Source organism: Topomyia yanbarensis, chromosome 3, assembly GCF_030247195.1.
Source record: "Topomyia yanbarensis strain Yona2022 chromosome 3, ASM3024719v1, whole genome shotgun sequence".
NCBI lineage: Eukaryota > Metazoa > Arthropoda > Insecta > Diptera > Culicidae > Topomyia > Topomyia yanbarensis.
Window position 1 is genome coordinate 82,551,659 of NC_080672.1, and position 15,102 is coordinate 82,566,760.

At 35.9% G+C, this 15,102-nt stretch overlaps 1 protein-coding gene across 6 annotated transcripts in view; it reads right to left on the reverse strand.

Annotated features, from left to right (window-relative positions):
* The window catches only part of LOC131691804 (RNA polymerase II elongation factor Ell), a 408,447-nt gene that overhangs the window by 39,905 nt on the left and 353,440 nt on the right, over positions 1–15,102 (reverse strand). For all 6 annotated transcript variants that reach the window (XM_058978461.1, XM_058978460.1, XM_058978458.1 and 3 more), the window contains exon 3: positions 11,175–11,455. In XM_058978461.1, the coding sequence (XP_058834444.1) occupies positions 11,175–11,455 (281 nt within the window). The remainder of the gene's footprint in view (positions 1–11,174; positions 11,456–15,102) is intronic.

Consider the following 15,102-nt stretch of genomic DNA (forward strand, 5'->3'; position numbering starts at 1 on the left):
CCCGACAGGCATTGTAATTCTCACACACTCACGCAAGAAGAAGCTTATCCGATGTCCCGCTTTTCCGAGATAAGATGAGTCGCAAAATTCTCCGTCTCCACAAATAACGTGAGAATTATTTTCCCAATAAATTTTATCATGTTTTTTCCCTTTCTCACCGGAGAAGGAGAAAATATTTTAATTTCGTGGAAATCAATAAATGTGTCAAAACATACACTTCATTTCCAAGAACGGCGACAGAGAATCACGATATACTTGCTTTTTACGTGTTTTGAAATAGCGACAGCAAGGCAGTGAGCACAAAAGGGATACTTGATACTCATTCTCTAGCGGTTTAACATGAACAAAAAATTACGAAAATCGATGTAAGTATCCTGAAATCATGAACATAAATCACAAAAACGTGACAAAAATCGTGATTAAGATCCTGAAATCAGGAACAAAAACAAAAATAAATCTCCACTCGTGACTAAAATATCACAACAACGTGAATAGAAATTACGAAAATCATGACAAAGTTCCTGAAATCATGAATAAAATTAACATTACTCGTGATTAGAATATCAAAAATTGTGACTAAAATCCTAAAATCATGAACATGAATCACTCATGACTAGAATATCACGATAACGTGAATAGAAAATACGTAAATCGCGACTAAGATACTGAAATCAGAAACATAAATCCCGCTTGTCTGACAGAAAAATCAGAGAGTGTACTCATGAATAAAATAACTCGGTAATGTGATGAGAAATCCAAATATTGCGACTAAGCTCCTGAAATCATGAACACAGTTTAACTCTCGGCTCTGTATTCCCAAATTGTGAACAAGAATCATAACAAGGGGGTGGGCGTAGCGTATTGGTAAATCGATTGCCTTGTACGCAGCGCACCTGGGTTCGAGTCCCGACCCCGCACATAGGGTTAGAAATTTTTCATAAGAGATTTTTCTAACCCGAAGAGGCGAATGACTTTAAGGTTAAAACCTCTATAATCAAAATAAAAAAAAAAAAAAGAATCAAAACAAAAACTGAACATATCCAGGGAACAACGACAGTAACCCAACCAAACATTCCAACGTAACGCCAGGAACTAGATACGGGGTTTATTACCCGTAATTTCGGGAACTTGGTCACGGTTTTCGTATATCGTTAAGTTCACTAAATGGTGATCTTTTTTCTATGAATTTATGAACGGATTTTTTCCGTGAACAACTTACAATTTTGACGAAGACGCTAAATATTTTTCAAAAATTCAAATACAGCTTGAAATTTAAATAACAGACGGTTCATTACTCGCCCAAAACACATGTACCGGGATTTGCAACCGTTACCAACTGTTGACAGTATTTTCTGATCCCAGAAAAAAAAATCGTAAATAGACAATACATTTCTTCCAAACCACTTGTTAAGGATGTTAAGTCAAGTGTTAAGTACCAGCAATCATTATTATGTATTCCTACTGCGCGGTTTCTGATGCCGGGATGGTTTCGCGGTGACTGGCTGCCACTCCCCATGCGGGCCAACCTGATCAACCCGCGGCTTCCTAATCTATTTAATGCCTACCTGAAAGTGCCAAGTCGTTCGGGCAGATTGGTCCGCGTGCAAGTGAGAGTGGTGTGTACCGGTAGTGGTGGTGATGGCGGCGGCGGGACAGTGAAAAGAAATGAGGCAGGCAATGAAATAAAATTGAAAACACCGCGCGCGCAAGAAGCGAAAATTGGAACGTGCCGCAGCTAAAGTGTGCCGCCGCTGTTGTCTTGCTTAGCTGCGCTGCGGTTGTTGTTGCTGCTGCTGCTGCTGCCGCGGCATGCCGTAGCCCGCTCATTGGTCCGCGCGGTTCGGTTGCATAATTTGATCTCTTTCTATTTTCGCTGATGGCTTCGACTTCGGCTGGTGTTGTTTCTTTTTCATTTGTGTAATACTTTCAGGAATTCGTACTTGGATAGCATACCGTATGACGGTCGCGTTGCGGTTGTCTATGCGCGACGGATAATCTATAGTGCACTTTTGGAAATGTCGAGTTGACTCGAAGACAAGACAGTTGTCGTTTTCGCGTTCGATAGTGCATCGTTAACCGGAGGCTATTAGCATTGCAACGGCGCGCGCGGCCGCTGGGTACCCCCGTTATGTGTGAAATGGTTGAGTTTTACCTTTCCGGGTAGGGAAATTTGATACGTTAGGGAAAACAAAATACAGAACTTGAAGGTTGGTTGGCGACTGTCGTTGGTTGGGGATTCGAATGTTGGGTGTTCCGTGTGGGATTCGTAGTCTGTAACTATTCATGCTTTAAAGGTCAGTAACGAGATATTTTTGAGCCAGTCCCAAAACTTTTTTTTCACTTTTAGATATTGTTATGCATAACAAAAACCTGAATTCAAAATAGAAACACGATGTGTCACCACGTAGAAATTAATTCACCACAATCATGCTGGATATCAAGAAATACAACAAAAAACAAAGTCGTACACGGTAACCGCAAAATGAATCGGTTTCTGTTTACAACCTCCAATCGAAACATGCGGAATTTGCAATCAAAGCGAATAAATGGTACATTGAGTCTTCAAGCATGGTACACTAGTCTTTAGCATATACTGCGCTACCTGAGATAGACTTTTGGCTAGCGAATAAAATCCTCCAAGAGTCGTGGTTAATAAAAACACATTGCGACATGGTTGTGCCATCAGACAGACACGGAAACAGATTGTGCAGTGGTACCTTGGCAGGACGCTTCTCGATATATTAGCATCTTGACTTTAGTGTTATCAAGTTCAACAAAGTGTTTCGTGTTGTTTATTTCGATAAAGATATCTTCTGGGACTTGATTGTGGAATTCTACCAGTAGCACATTGCGTACATGTTGGAACTGAATAAGGTGACCTTTGAAATTGACTATGCGCAAAAAAAGAGATAATTCTCAAAATTTGGAAATCATTGAATGTTGTATAATAATGTCTCAAGGTCAACTCAATATATTCCTGCAGAGGCATCTCGGTCCACGCAGGGAGCTTACTTAGTGACAGGACTAAGTTAGCGCCGGATTGAAAAAAAAACGAAAACACTATTTATGTTTTTGAGCAAACCCCTATAGTCCTGCGTGATGTCCCGCAAGAAAAGGTGATTAAGCTGATGAGAATTAGTTGGTAAAAGAAGATTTTATTCGTTTTATTAATTCTATTAATATGTTGATAGTAATAATTATGTTATTTTATTCAATTTATCCATTTAATTCATCTGTTTATTTATTTTCTTTATGACTTCCATATTTTTATTTTTTATTTTGAGAATTTCTACCATTTTTTTCATGTTTCTTTTCAGTTTCGTTTTATTTATTTTTGTAATTTTTTTTTCTTCACATTTTTTCTCTGTATTAAAAATATCTCGAAAAAAATTTCTGTTGTTTTTTATTTAATCCTTTTATATTTTTTAATTCGCTATATTTTTTTCTTTTATTTATTTCCATTTTTCTTAGTTCATTTTTGTCATCTTCAGTTGTCATTAATTCTTTTTTTACTGCTTGATTTCTAATTTTCTGAATTTGTAAAATTTATTTTATTTTTCTCACTCTTTTTCCATTTTTTCCACCTTATTTCGTTCTTTAAATTTTGTAAACTCTTTTTAATTTCCTCAGATTTGTTTTTTTCCTTTTTTCTGCTTTTAAATTTATGTGTTTTATTTGAATTTTCCTGATTTTTGTTTTCATTTTTTAATTGTTTTAATCCCTTCAATTTTATCTTTCAAAATTTTTTTATTTCCGTTGTCTTTGTATCACCGTGTCTGCTCCCGATTTTGTCTACTCCAGTTTGTGTCAGCCTCACGAAAAATCGTTCAATAAGATCTAGCGGGTCAACCAAGTCAAATTCGAGTAAATCATTTCTTGAGCATATTTTTCTTATCTTAACTTTTTTATTTTTGCATACTTTGCATCTTAAGTATGCAAATATAAAAAAAAATTATTTCTGTCAAAATCAGCACTGTAAGACCCTACTAAATAGACTAAATAGATGTGCTAAATAACCAATAATGATTATGAGGTTCTGTCCAGGGACTAAAGAATATTTTATCAGCTTCGGTTCAATGAAAAAAATAGAAGAATATGTCGCGATTTTGCCAATGTCACCATTTTGTCAGTCTAAAATTCACCTTGAAGTACATAAAACCCATCATCACAATATTTTGATTTTTTTTTTAATATTGACCATACAATATTTAGATTAAGATTTTATTTTCTACACTGTAATCTTTTACATTTTTTTCAATTTCTTCATTTTTGCGATTTATCTCATTTTTTATCTTTTTCACTTGTATCATTCATCTAGTTTTTTTTTTTAATTTTCTTTCAATTTTTAAATTTTTATGATAATTTTTTTCTAATTATCTTTTTATTTTCTTTATTACATATTGCTGGTTTTTTAACAGTTTAAGTATTTTTATTCTTTGTATCGTTCAACTTTGTTTTATTTACTTATGCTGATTTCGTTTTTAGAATCGGGTCGCTCTGGGTTCGCTCCGAGCTGTCACTTTTGTATGGATTTTGTAAATATTAGAGCGAACCTAGGGCGACTCTGATCCAAAACCGAAATCAACATTAATTACGTTTGATTTTTTTCTTTCTTCCAATGTTTGCATTTTTTATAATTTCAACTTTAAAAAAAATCATTTTTATCTTCATTTTTCACTTTATTCATTTTATCTATTTTGTTAAATTTAAATAATCAATCTATCCTATATACCTTATTTCTTGAATTTTTTTACTGGTTTACTTTATTTTATTTATTTCATTCATTTTACGTATTATATTAATTGTTTTATTCCAATTGAATTCGACTTTTTATTTATTTTCTATTCTTTTATGACGCGCATACTATTTAATTTTTCTTTTTGTTATTTTCATGTTCGGGTCCTCATTGTAATATGAAAATTAAAGTGTTTAATTAATTAATTTTCTTATTACAGTGAGGACCCGATTTCATCAGCCTCCAATTTGGCCTGCCCTCGAGTTTTGTCAGCATTTTGACCCGATTTCGTCGGCTTCACATGAAAATCCGTTGAATGGGCAATATGCAAAAAATAAGAAAATCTTATTTTAATTTTGCACTCTAAAACTTTATTTAATAATCTATATAATTGTGCTAAATAATCAGAATAGTTATAAGGTTAAAATATGAGATATTTTAACAGGTTCGGTTTAAAGAAAATAATATTTCCCGATAAAATAATAAAATGTAATAAAACGGGCTGATAAAACGGGTCTTTGCTGTAATTTTTACTTTTTAACATTCATGATACTCTGATTTTTTTAAATTTTTCTGAATTTAATTTGTCTACTTTCTGTTTTTTTTCAATTTCTTCAACTGTTTCTTGTTTTGATTTTTTTTTAAATTTTGAATGTAGAGGTTTTAACCTTAGGGTCCTTCGTCCCATTTCGAGTTGAAGAAATCTTATTTGAAAAAATATCAAACCCTATGTTCGGGGTTGGGAGTCAAACCCAGATGAGCTACGTACAAGGCAATCGATTTACCAACTACACTATGCACGTTTATTTTTTACACTGTAATCTTTTACATTTTTTTCACTTTCTTCATTTTTGCGATTTATCTAATTTTTTATCTTTTTCACTTGTATCATTCATCTAGTTTTTTTTAAATTTTCTTTCAATTTTTAAATTTTTATGATCATTTTTTCTAATTATCTTTTTATTTTCTTTATTACATATTGCTGATTTTTGAACAGTTTAGGTATTTTTATTCTTTGTATCGTTTAACTTTATTTTATTTACTTAATTACGTTTGTTTTTTTATCTTTTTTCCAATGTTTGCATTTTTTTAATTTCAACTTTAAAAAACATCATTTTTATCTTCATTTATCATATCTTCGTTTTATTTATTTTGTTAAATTTAAATAATCAATCTATCCTATATACTTTATTTTTTGAATTTTATTACTGGTTTACTTTGATTTATTTATTTTATTCGTTTTACGATTGTTATTAATTGCTTTATTCTAATTTAATTCGGTTTTTTATTTATTTTTATTCTTTTATGATGCGCATACTATTTAATTTTTGTTATTTTCAAGATTTTATTTCACGTTAATTTTCTTATTACAGTGAGAACCCGATTTCATCAGCCTCCAATTTGGCCTGCCCTCGAGTTTTGTCAGCATTTTGACCCGCTAAATTTTTATTTTCCATTTTAATATTTTTTTATAATTTTTTTTTGCTAAGGTTTTATTTTGCTGATATATTTTTAACCTTCCGGCAGTCGCGTTCGTGCACTGAGTGCACGCTGCTCTGAAAATCTAGCGAAATTGTCTTTGGGCACCAGCGGCTGCTCGTTCGGTAGGCCATATGCGCGACTTCCGGAAGGTTAAACAGTCCAAGCTTTTTTTTTATTTTTTGCAATTTTTAACATTTTTTCATTTATTTTATAGCGTTCGTCTTATCATCTTTTTTCATTTCACGTAATTTTAAATCTCTTTCATCATATGCATTTTATTTATTTTGTTTTTTTTTTCATTTAATTTATTTAATTTATAATGCGTCACGAATTTGCTAATTTTCCCGTATAGTCAGCGTAAAATGCAATGGTCTGATAAAACGGATCTCCATCGTATTTTTAATTTCATAATGGTTCAAAGTTTTCCTTTTTTCTATTTGTCTGCATTCTGCATGTTTTTCTTTTTTTTCGTAAACTATTTCATTTTTGTGATTTTTTTCATTTATTTTCATTTTAATACTTTCCTATTTTAGCACAAACTTTATTATTATTTCGTTTTATAATTCTTTTATTTGTTCTAATTTATTTGCTAAGGTTTTTATATTTTACTACACGTTTTAAACCGTCAATCGTCTTTTTTGTTTTTTTTTATTTTTCTTATATTCATGAGTTTGATTTTTTTTAACTTATTGATTTTATTTATTTTGAAAACCATTTAATTTATTATCATTATTTATTGAATTTATTTAATTTGGTCTGCTTTATTTATTTTATTTATTCAATTGGTTAAATTTATTCAATTTGTTTAATATATTTTACTTATTTTATTACTCGCATAATTTTAATGTTTGAACTATTTTATCAGTATGTGTTGATTGCTTTATTAATATTATCAATTTCAGCAAATTTATTAATTTTCACATTCTTCATTCAATTTATTAATTTTATTATTTTCATTCATTTTATTCATACAAATTGTTTCACTCACACTTCTCATTTTAATGAATTTATCTTTTTTACTCCAATGTATTAGTATTATTCCTTCAATCCATTTTATTCATTTTATTCATCTTATTAATTGCAGTAAGTTTTATAATTTTAATAATTTATTAACGCTGTTAATTTCATCGGTTTTATTAACTTCGTAGATTTGATTGATTTAATTTATGTTATTAATTCTGTTACTATTTATTTGGTTGATTTATTATATTATTTATATTGTTAATTTATCAATTTCATTACTGTTTTCTTCGTTTTATTTATTTTATGATTTTTTTATTCCATTAGTTTCCCCGATTTATTTTTTTCCTTTTATTCGTTTTACGCATTTCAATAACTTATCAGCAGCCGCTGTCGGTTCAACACAACGGTTTTCGCGATGTTCAGTCTGTAAATTTTGTTATTTTTTCTCATTTTATGGCTTCTTGTCACTATTTTTCTTCATTTTTTAAGTTTCAAAGTTTTTTAATCGTTCTATTTTTTGGTTTCAAATTTTTGAAACTTATTTAATATTTTTTGATTTTTCATTTATTTTGTTGCGTTTGTTTTTGTTCTTTTTTGCCTGTGCTTTTTTTAAATTTGCTTCATTTTTTTTTTTCGTAGGAGCACTCGGGGCTATTAAGACCGTGGGGGTAATTCAGACCCCCCTCCCCCCGATTTCACAGCAAATCGTAAGACTTTCTGACTGACGTACATATTTGTTTAATTTTGACAAATGAATCTCATTCTGCAGTTTTTTTTAGAAAGGAGATACAAAGTGTTTCTTTTTTTGTAATTCTCAAACCAAAAAAAAGACATTATAATGGTATAACCGTGATTGAAGTCACAAATATAAGTGCAAAAAATACCAGTTAAGTGTTTTGGAAAGTTTGAGGCTCCTATTTTATGGATTGATTCTTGTTTGAATGAAAATGCAGACATTTTCAAGACACCACTTTTGTGCAAAATGAGCGTACGGGGCTATTCGGACTCCCTATTCCATCAACCACCGTTTAGCGGCTTGCGGCTGAGCACACGACTGCACACGCCACAGCAAAGAAAATACATGCTGCGCCAATTGACAGCTGTGACTGCCCAGGTACATTTTTTAACACACTTTTATTCGATTCATTCATTGTATTCGTTGTATTCATTTAGTTCCATTTTATTCACTGTTTTCGTTTAACTCATCTTATTAAGTGCAGTAATTTTATTAATTCATTAATGTTATCATTGTTAGTTTTAATACTTGCGTCGTTTTTTTCGTACGATTTATTAATACTATTAATGTTATTCATTTATTAATTTCATTATTTTATTAATGTAGTCAATTAATCAGTCTTATTGTTTTCTTTATTTTATTCATTTTAGGCATTTCATTAATTTCATTATTTATTTGTTTTCATCTTTTAGCTCTTATGCATTTTATTGATTTGTCCGCAGCCATTGACGGTTGAAGGCAGCAGTTTTCGTCATATGCAGTCTGCACGGAACTAGCATTTTGTGAACTGATTTTCATACATACAGAGCGTGGTTTGAGTGTACCTGCAAACCATGTCGTAATGCAAGGTAGCTCGGAAATGCCTGGAATATTTTTTTTTTCAAGTTCCATCCCTAACGGAACATTTTTCGTCGCATGAATTTGTATGTATGAATTTGGTTACAACGCCTATCGTAATATACGTTGATAAATATTTTAGATGTGTCTCGATTTTAAGATTACGCATATAACAAACACAGCCACTTAGCGTTAAAATCTCAAATGGCCACTCAATTGACAACTGTGTACATTCTTATTTTGATACGGCTCAATACGTTAGCATAATTAAGCCATGTAAGTGTTTGCAGTGTAGCGTCAGATGATTGTGTGCTATTATTGTCTGCAGTAGACAGACTATCCTCAGCTGCTTCTGCGCAATATTTTCCATGGTATAGTGTCTCATTGCGGAACTGGCACATAGGAATCTGCCCTGGGTGCGTATTCATAGTTGTCTGATTAAAAGTCTCATTTTAATTTATTATGCATATCTTCGGCTGACTGCCGTTCATACGTTTAAAAAAACCTTAGTGCTATATGTTAATTATACCTAACTTAAAACTCTTTTTAGGCACATTAAAATCAGAAATACCAAATGTTTCGTTAAACTTAACACAACACATGTCGATTGGGTTACTCTGTCCATATTCAGTTATATGCCGGGGAATCCAAAGAAGAGGCGGGTTCCGGAATCGGCGCTGCGGAGCATAAAAATTTACTTTCTGGAGTAGATCAGGGTGATCTGCGTAACATGGTTACGTATGAAAGGATTGGATTGGCCGGTGTAAAGTGCCTCCGAATATCAGTTGTGGAGTCCACTTCAGCGTATTTTGATACGTATGTTCTAATCACGTCATGAGGGGTACGCGGAGTTAAATCCTATAAGCGTACCTCTATACTGTCGTTGTCAATTTTAACGGGGATGATGATTTTAACCTCACAGAATTCGAAGGTGTGTTGTTTCATGAAACGAACGGCTCTGCTTAGGGAATACTCTTGAACAAACTGGTAAACTTCTAGAATTGGCATGAACCGTAGGTTACTCGGGATCAAAATTTTAGGGACATTTGTCGTCATGTGCTATGGTTCCGTAAAATACAGTTTCCAACAGTAAGGTACTTGATGAATGATAAAAGTATCACGTTTCGTATATGATAAATCTGGATATAGAAGAATTTCGGCTCATTGAGCCAAATTTTCTAATTCTATAAATTTTCCGATTCACAAACAGAAGACGTATCATTTTATGTCACCACACAGATTCGATCCAAAATTGAAGTATTCTGTTGCGATAATACGCCATCTTAACACTTGACACAGATGTTTCGACCAAAATTACATTTTGACGAAAAGTCATTTTTCGTATCCGTGTGTTCTGGTCTTGTGTGACTTTTACCTATTCGTTAAACTGTCTTTGGTAATACAATCAAGACGTTATAACGACGTCGATTTGTTCTTAGATCGCGCAAATCGCTGTGTTGGAGAGGGCAACTATTTTAATAAAATAAGTGGTTCCTGTTGAAGAATAAAATTATTTCGAAGAAGTCTTATTCACCGCGAGGCCTTGTAACAGCCAACTTCGAATTGCAAATGGAACATGAAGGGAACAAAAAGGAATGAAACTGAGATGGACTGTCTCGTTGATAGATTCCACGTATATCTTCGCATTTTTTATCCAGCATTTCATTTCCTCTAAAAATCTATTCTTAGCCGCCAAAGTTGCGTCACAATTACACTTCTTGGCTGAGACTCAGCCACACAACTGTGAAGAATCATCGATCAACTATCGTGTTTCGTTTAAACGCAACCATCCAATCGAACTTTAGAGGCAACAGCACAGTTGCTGAGCCTCATCTTACTCGATCGGGGCAGCATATACGTGCGAGGCGACACGGAATAACTATACATCTACAGAGAGGCCCGAACAGCCTATGCTAAGAGATGACGTAAATAGACTTGTTAAATAATTTGGGCTGGATGGAGCACGCATGCCCCACTTCAAATACCTCGCAGACCTCCCCTCCGATCTGGATCCAGTCGCTAATAGTAGAGCAACATGTGTTCGCGCTATATGTGCAAAAACCAGAGCCGGGAGACCGGCTGGCCTAGAAACCTTCCGTTTCCTTCCGCCAGGCCGAGAGTGCAGTCGCGAGTGAACGCGAATTAAATCATTAAGCTAACATCATTATGCAGGAGGTCAGACCAGACTGTAACAGTGTGGCACTGCTGTTGGCCGTCGTTGCCACCACCGCAGCCGTCGCCGCAACCATTACCACGTCGATGTCGACCGTATGCGTGTTCATGTGTGCGTGTGTGCGCGCGAGCTACTCTTTGTAGTGTACTTGAATTCGCATGAGTTCAAGTTCATCTCCCCGCGACGGCATCGACGTCGGCGGCTGCGAAGCGGTACAAACGAGCGCGCGCTCTAGGATTCGGACTTACCATTTATTCTTTTGGTTCTCCTCGGCGGCCGCCATCCGGTGCCTCGTCGTCTCGTACACATCGTCGTTGGCGTGTATCCGCATCTTGTGCGGGATGTGACCCATGTTCTGCAGCTGCTGACCCTGGCTCTGCTGGATGCACTCGATCGATCCGCCGCCCTCGATGTCCGCGATGGAGAAGCTGAACGTTTGACCATTGCTGCCGCTGGAGGGAAAGGACAGGTAGCCCTGTCCGTTGGCGAGGAACTGTATCGACGGGTTGAGTGCGGTGCCGAGTTTGAGCTGGAAGGAAAGATAAAGTTGCGGTTTTAGCTACGAGTTGATGTGTCTATGTAGGTAAGAGAGCTGATTACAATTAGGCTTTGCGAGGGGGGGATCTCGGTAAGACTGGGCATCCGTAAGTCGAGAAAGTGTTGCGCTGATGTAACACCGGTGTACCGGGCCGACCGCGGGATGTCGGTGCCGTTCGGTAATGAACGGAAGATTTATCTTCACCGAATTGGGATAAATTATCGACCAGCAAAAAGTGCGTCCGTTTAGGTGAAACATAATTGCGATAAGTTAGTTTGGTTGAGGGTACTGCATTCAACAGTTTTACGTCAAGTCGTCAGCTTTCTCCAAGATCCGTCAAAGATGGACCGATACGATTGTAAAAACCTAGTCTAGAAAATTTGCATTACTGATGTTAGCGTTAATTAAGCAAACTAACTGAACAGTTTTGGGTATTCGCTTTCCAGTTATTTCAAAAAAATCATAAAAAGATGAGGTTCGTCGCTTCAAACAATTAAATGTTTGGACGGTCACTTGTTAACAAACAAGCGCAAACTTAAGATTTCCCATAAACATCTGAATGCGCTTCCCTTGTTGTATGCAGTGCGCGTCTCGTTAGCTTGCACCTCACACTATCTCACACACACACAATGCATCGCCAATGGTTGGTCGCGGCGGCCCGGAGATGCCTGATGGCTCACTGCCATACGATACCGAACCGACCTATAAATAGAAATCAAAACAACTTTCGCTTCTTCAAAACAACTATTTTCACAAGCGATCGGATCGGGGCATGATTGACCAACTGTTGCAGCGAAGCTATTATTATGACCGGTGGCACACTGACGTGCATATGCCAGTCACCACGACAAGCAAACTACTAATGCCGAGTACCAGTCCCATTTGATGATTTTATTATAGCTTGCCAGGTAGCTGTATCTACGCAACAAACATACATACACACACACTCACACATGCAGTCAGCTAGTCAGTACATTGCACAAAGTGTCGAGTTATGACAATAGCCCAATTAAATGGATAATTGCATGTCGACTGACGATAGATATAATAATCATTTAGGAAAAAAATGCGTTCACTTTTATTATATGTACCACTCAGAGTAATCATTTAGAGACAAAATGGTTAACCCTTCGTGATCTGGGCTGAAGTTGCGGAAATAATCTCAGTTGACGACGTTAGGTAAACAATAGGATGATGCTCTTTCGTTAGGTCCATGTTCAGTTTGAGTTCTTGAGGAATTGGAATGTACTGATGATCTATAGATGGTTTTGCTTGAAAGTATCAAATCACTCAGACACAAAAATGCGTATTTCCCCCGCATATTCGCCACCTACTCAATTAGGCTTCTAATTGATGACATAAGCACTCAACCAAACAAATAAATAGTTACAACGGTCGACTGATACCTGTCTTAATAAAATTCTACCAAAACAATTAATTTTTAACATTTCAAATTGACTTTTGTTATACGAAAAAAAAACTTTTAAGCAGCTTTGAACCGAAGTCTTACCCCACTGCAATCCCATTTCATTAAAGTGTGCAGGAACTTTCATGTGCGAGGTGTAAACAGACTCCAATAAAAGTAGTAGCTTCTCGTTGACCGTTGATCGTCAGCGATTGCAGCGACGACGATGACAACAACAACAGCAACAACAACCACGACAAAACGATGACTCTATGATGACCAAGTGCAGTTAGTTTAACGGGGTGATCATGATAATGAGCGGTGATTACTTTTACTTTGCAACAATATAACGAGCGTGTGATGACTACCTTCGAGAGTGTGACCGAATGAGATTGACTCAACAGAGAAGAAAAACAACAGCGGCTGGCAGGCAGGCCGGCGTAATGAGTGGTCATAGCGCACGTATGGATGGGTTTGTGCATGCAGGCGTGCGTCGGTACGAGAGTGCGATGGTAAATTAGAGTGTTTTGAACCTTATTAGATGGAATCGTTATTGTTGTTGTGATATTGTACGACAGAAAAGTGTACTAATGATAGAGTAGTGATTTCCAGGTAAAACTGTCCGTTTCAACCTGAACTAATTGATTGTAAGATTATTCTCTTTAATAATTGGCGCGTTTTTGCACAAATATTTGTACGCATTTATTATCGCATTTATGGTAGGATTTGGGTCGACATGTAACAGACTCTATGACGTTGCCCCGCGACTTATAAACCCGTTTTTCAGTGACCTGGATTTCTTTAAATATTTCATCTCCGGTCCGATACCGCCGGATATTTTTTTTAATTTTCAATTCGATTATTTAGCATGGCTCGATGCGCGAGCTTAAAGGAGCCGTTGGTCTTAAATATAAATTGTAAAGCATTACTATCTAATCCTTTGCACGCCTTTACTTGTGCGAACGGCGATTTTTTTCCTCGACGGTAAAGCATTTTCGACGTCACCTGCCAGGGGCCTGAGGGTCAGAGCACGAAAAAATTGACATCCCTGCGTGAACTTGCGAGAAAACAAAATTCAATAGCATTTCGTTTGGGTCCTTGATCATTGCTTTCGTTCAAAGTTTTGTCACTGGTGGACTGACTTAGAGGTTGTTGATTATTTTGACTTGTTTCTTTAGATTGTGGATTACAGTCGTGAAAACTTTTTTGAAAACTTTTCGTCGTGTTGTTCCTGGTACCTCTTTCTAATGCACTGGAAAACGCTGACCAAGCAGCTAAGGTTTAGCAGTGTTAATGGTTAGACAACAATTTGTGCTAAAGTTTCCTTCTGTCTTGCTGTGTACTGCCGCGCAGAATTTTCCGTGGTGTGCTGATTGCTTACAGCACCGACACGTGGGAGACTGATTGTCATAAGTACACCGTGTTGTTTGAGAACAGACAGATCCTTTTGCAGGTTCCGTGGTAACGAAGGAATATGGTGTTTCAATTGCATTCTCATTTCGCGAACACCATTGAGATTGGCTCCCGGTCATTTATGACCGACAGACATTTGCTTGAATGCCGTTAGGCCGAATGTTTCAGATATCAAAGATTTCTGTTCACTTCAATTCATACAAACTTTCAATACCAATCTCAAATGGCTCAGTTACCTATACCTCAAGAACGACACGGCTGATTAAAGTAGTTTATGATTATTTGGAAAGAAGAATGACTTGTTAAACTATAGAGTAAAGCTCTTCTTTTTTTGATGAGTTGTCCTACTGGAGCTATAGAGCTGGGTTCTCCGAAGGATTCCCAATCAGAATCACTCACCACGAAGGCAGACACGACGGGAAATGTCACCCACTAAAACACTGCTGAAGGCCAATTGCAGGCCGTGATTCTGATTGTGATATTGAGTGTAAAATTCAAATGTGCGAACGTAGGGACTTTACGATCGCGTGCGAATGTTTTGTGCGCGCTTGAGACCGCGATAATCAAATTACAAGTGCTATTACGCTCGCTAAATCATCGGGGCGTTTTGTGTTATCCTGTTCACGGGATCGCGGACATAGGTGTGAAGGCCTCGAGCGATTGTATGTTACAGAGTTTATCGCGTGAGCTAGCGTGTATGTAGCTTGGCATACATAAATTTGATTTTACAATGGTATGGACACTCGTAAAGTTGAGTGTTTTTTAAATGAACGGCAGCGGACCGTGAATCTGATGCTTAATTTAAACTGTATGGTTTAGA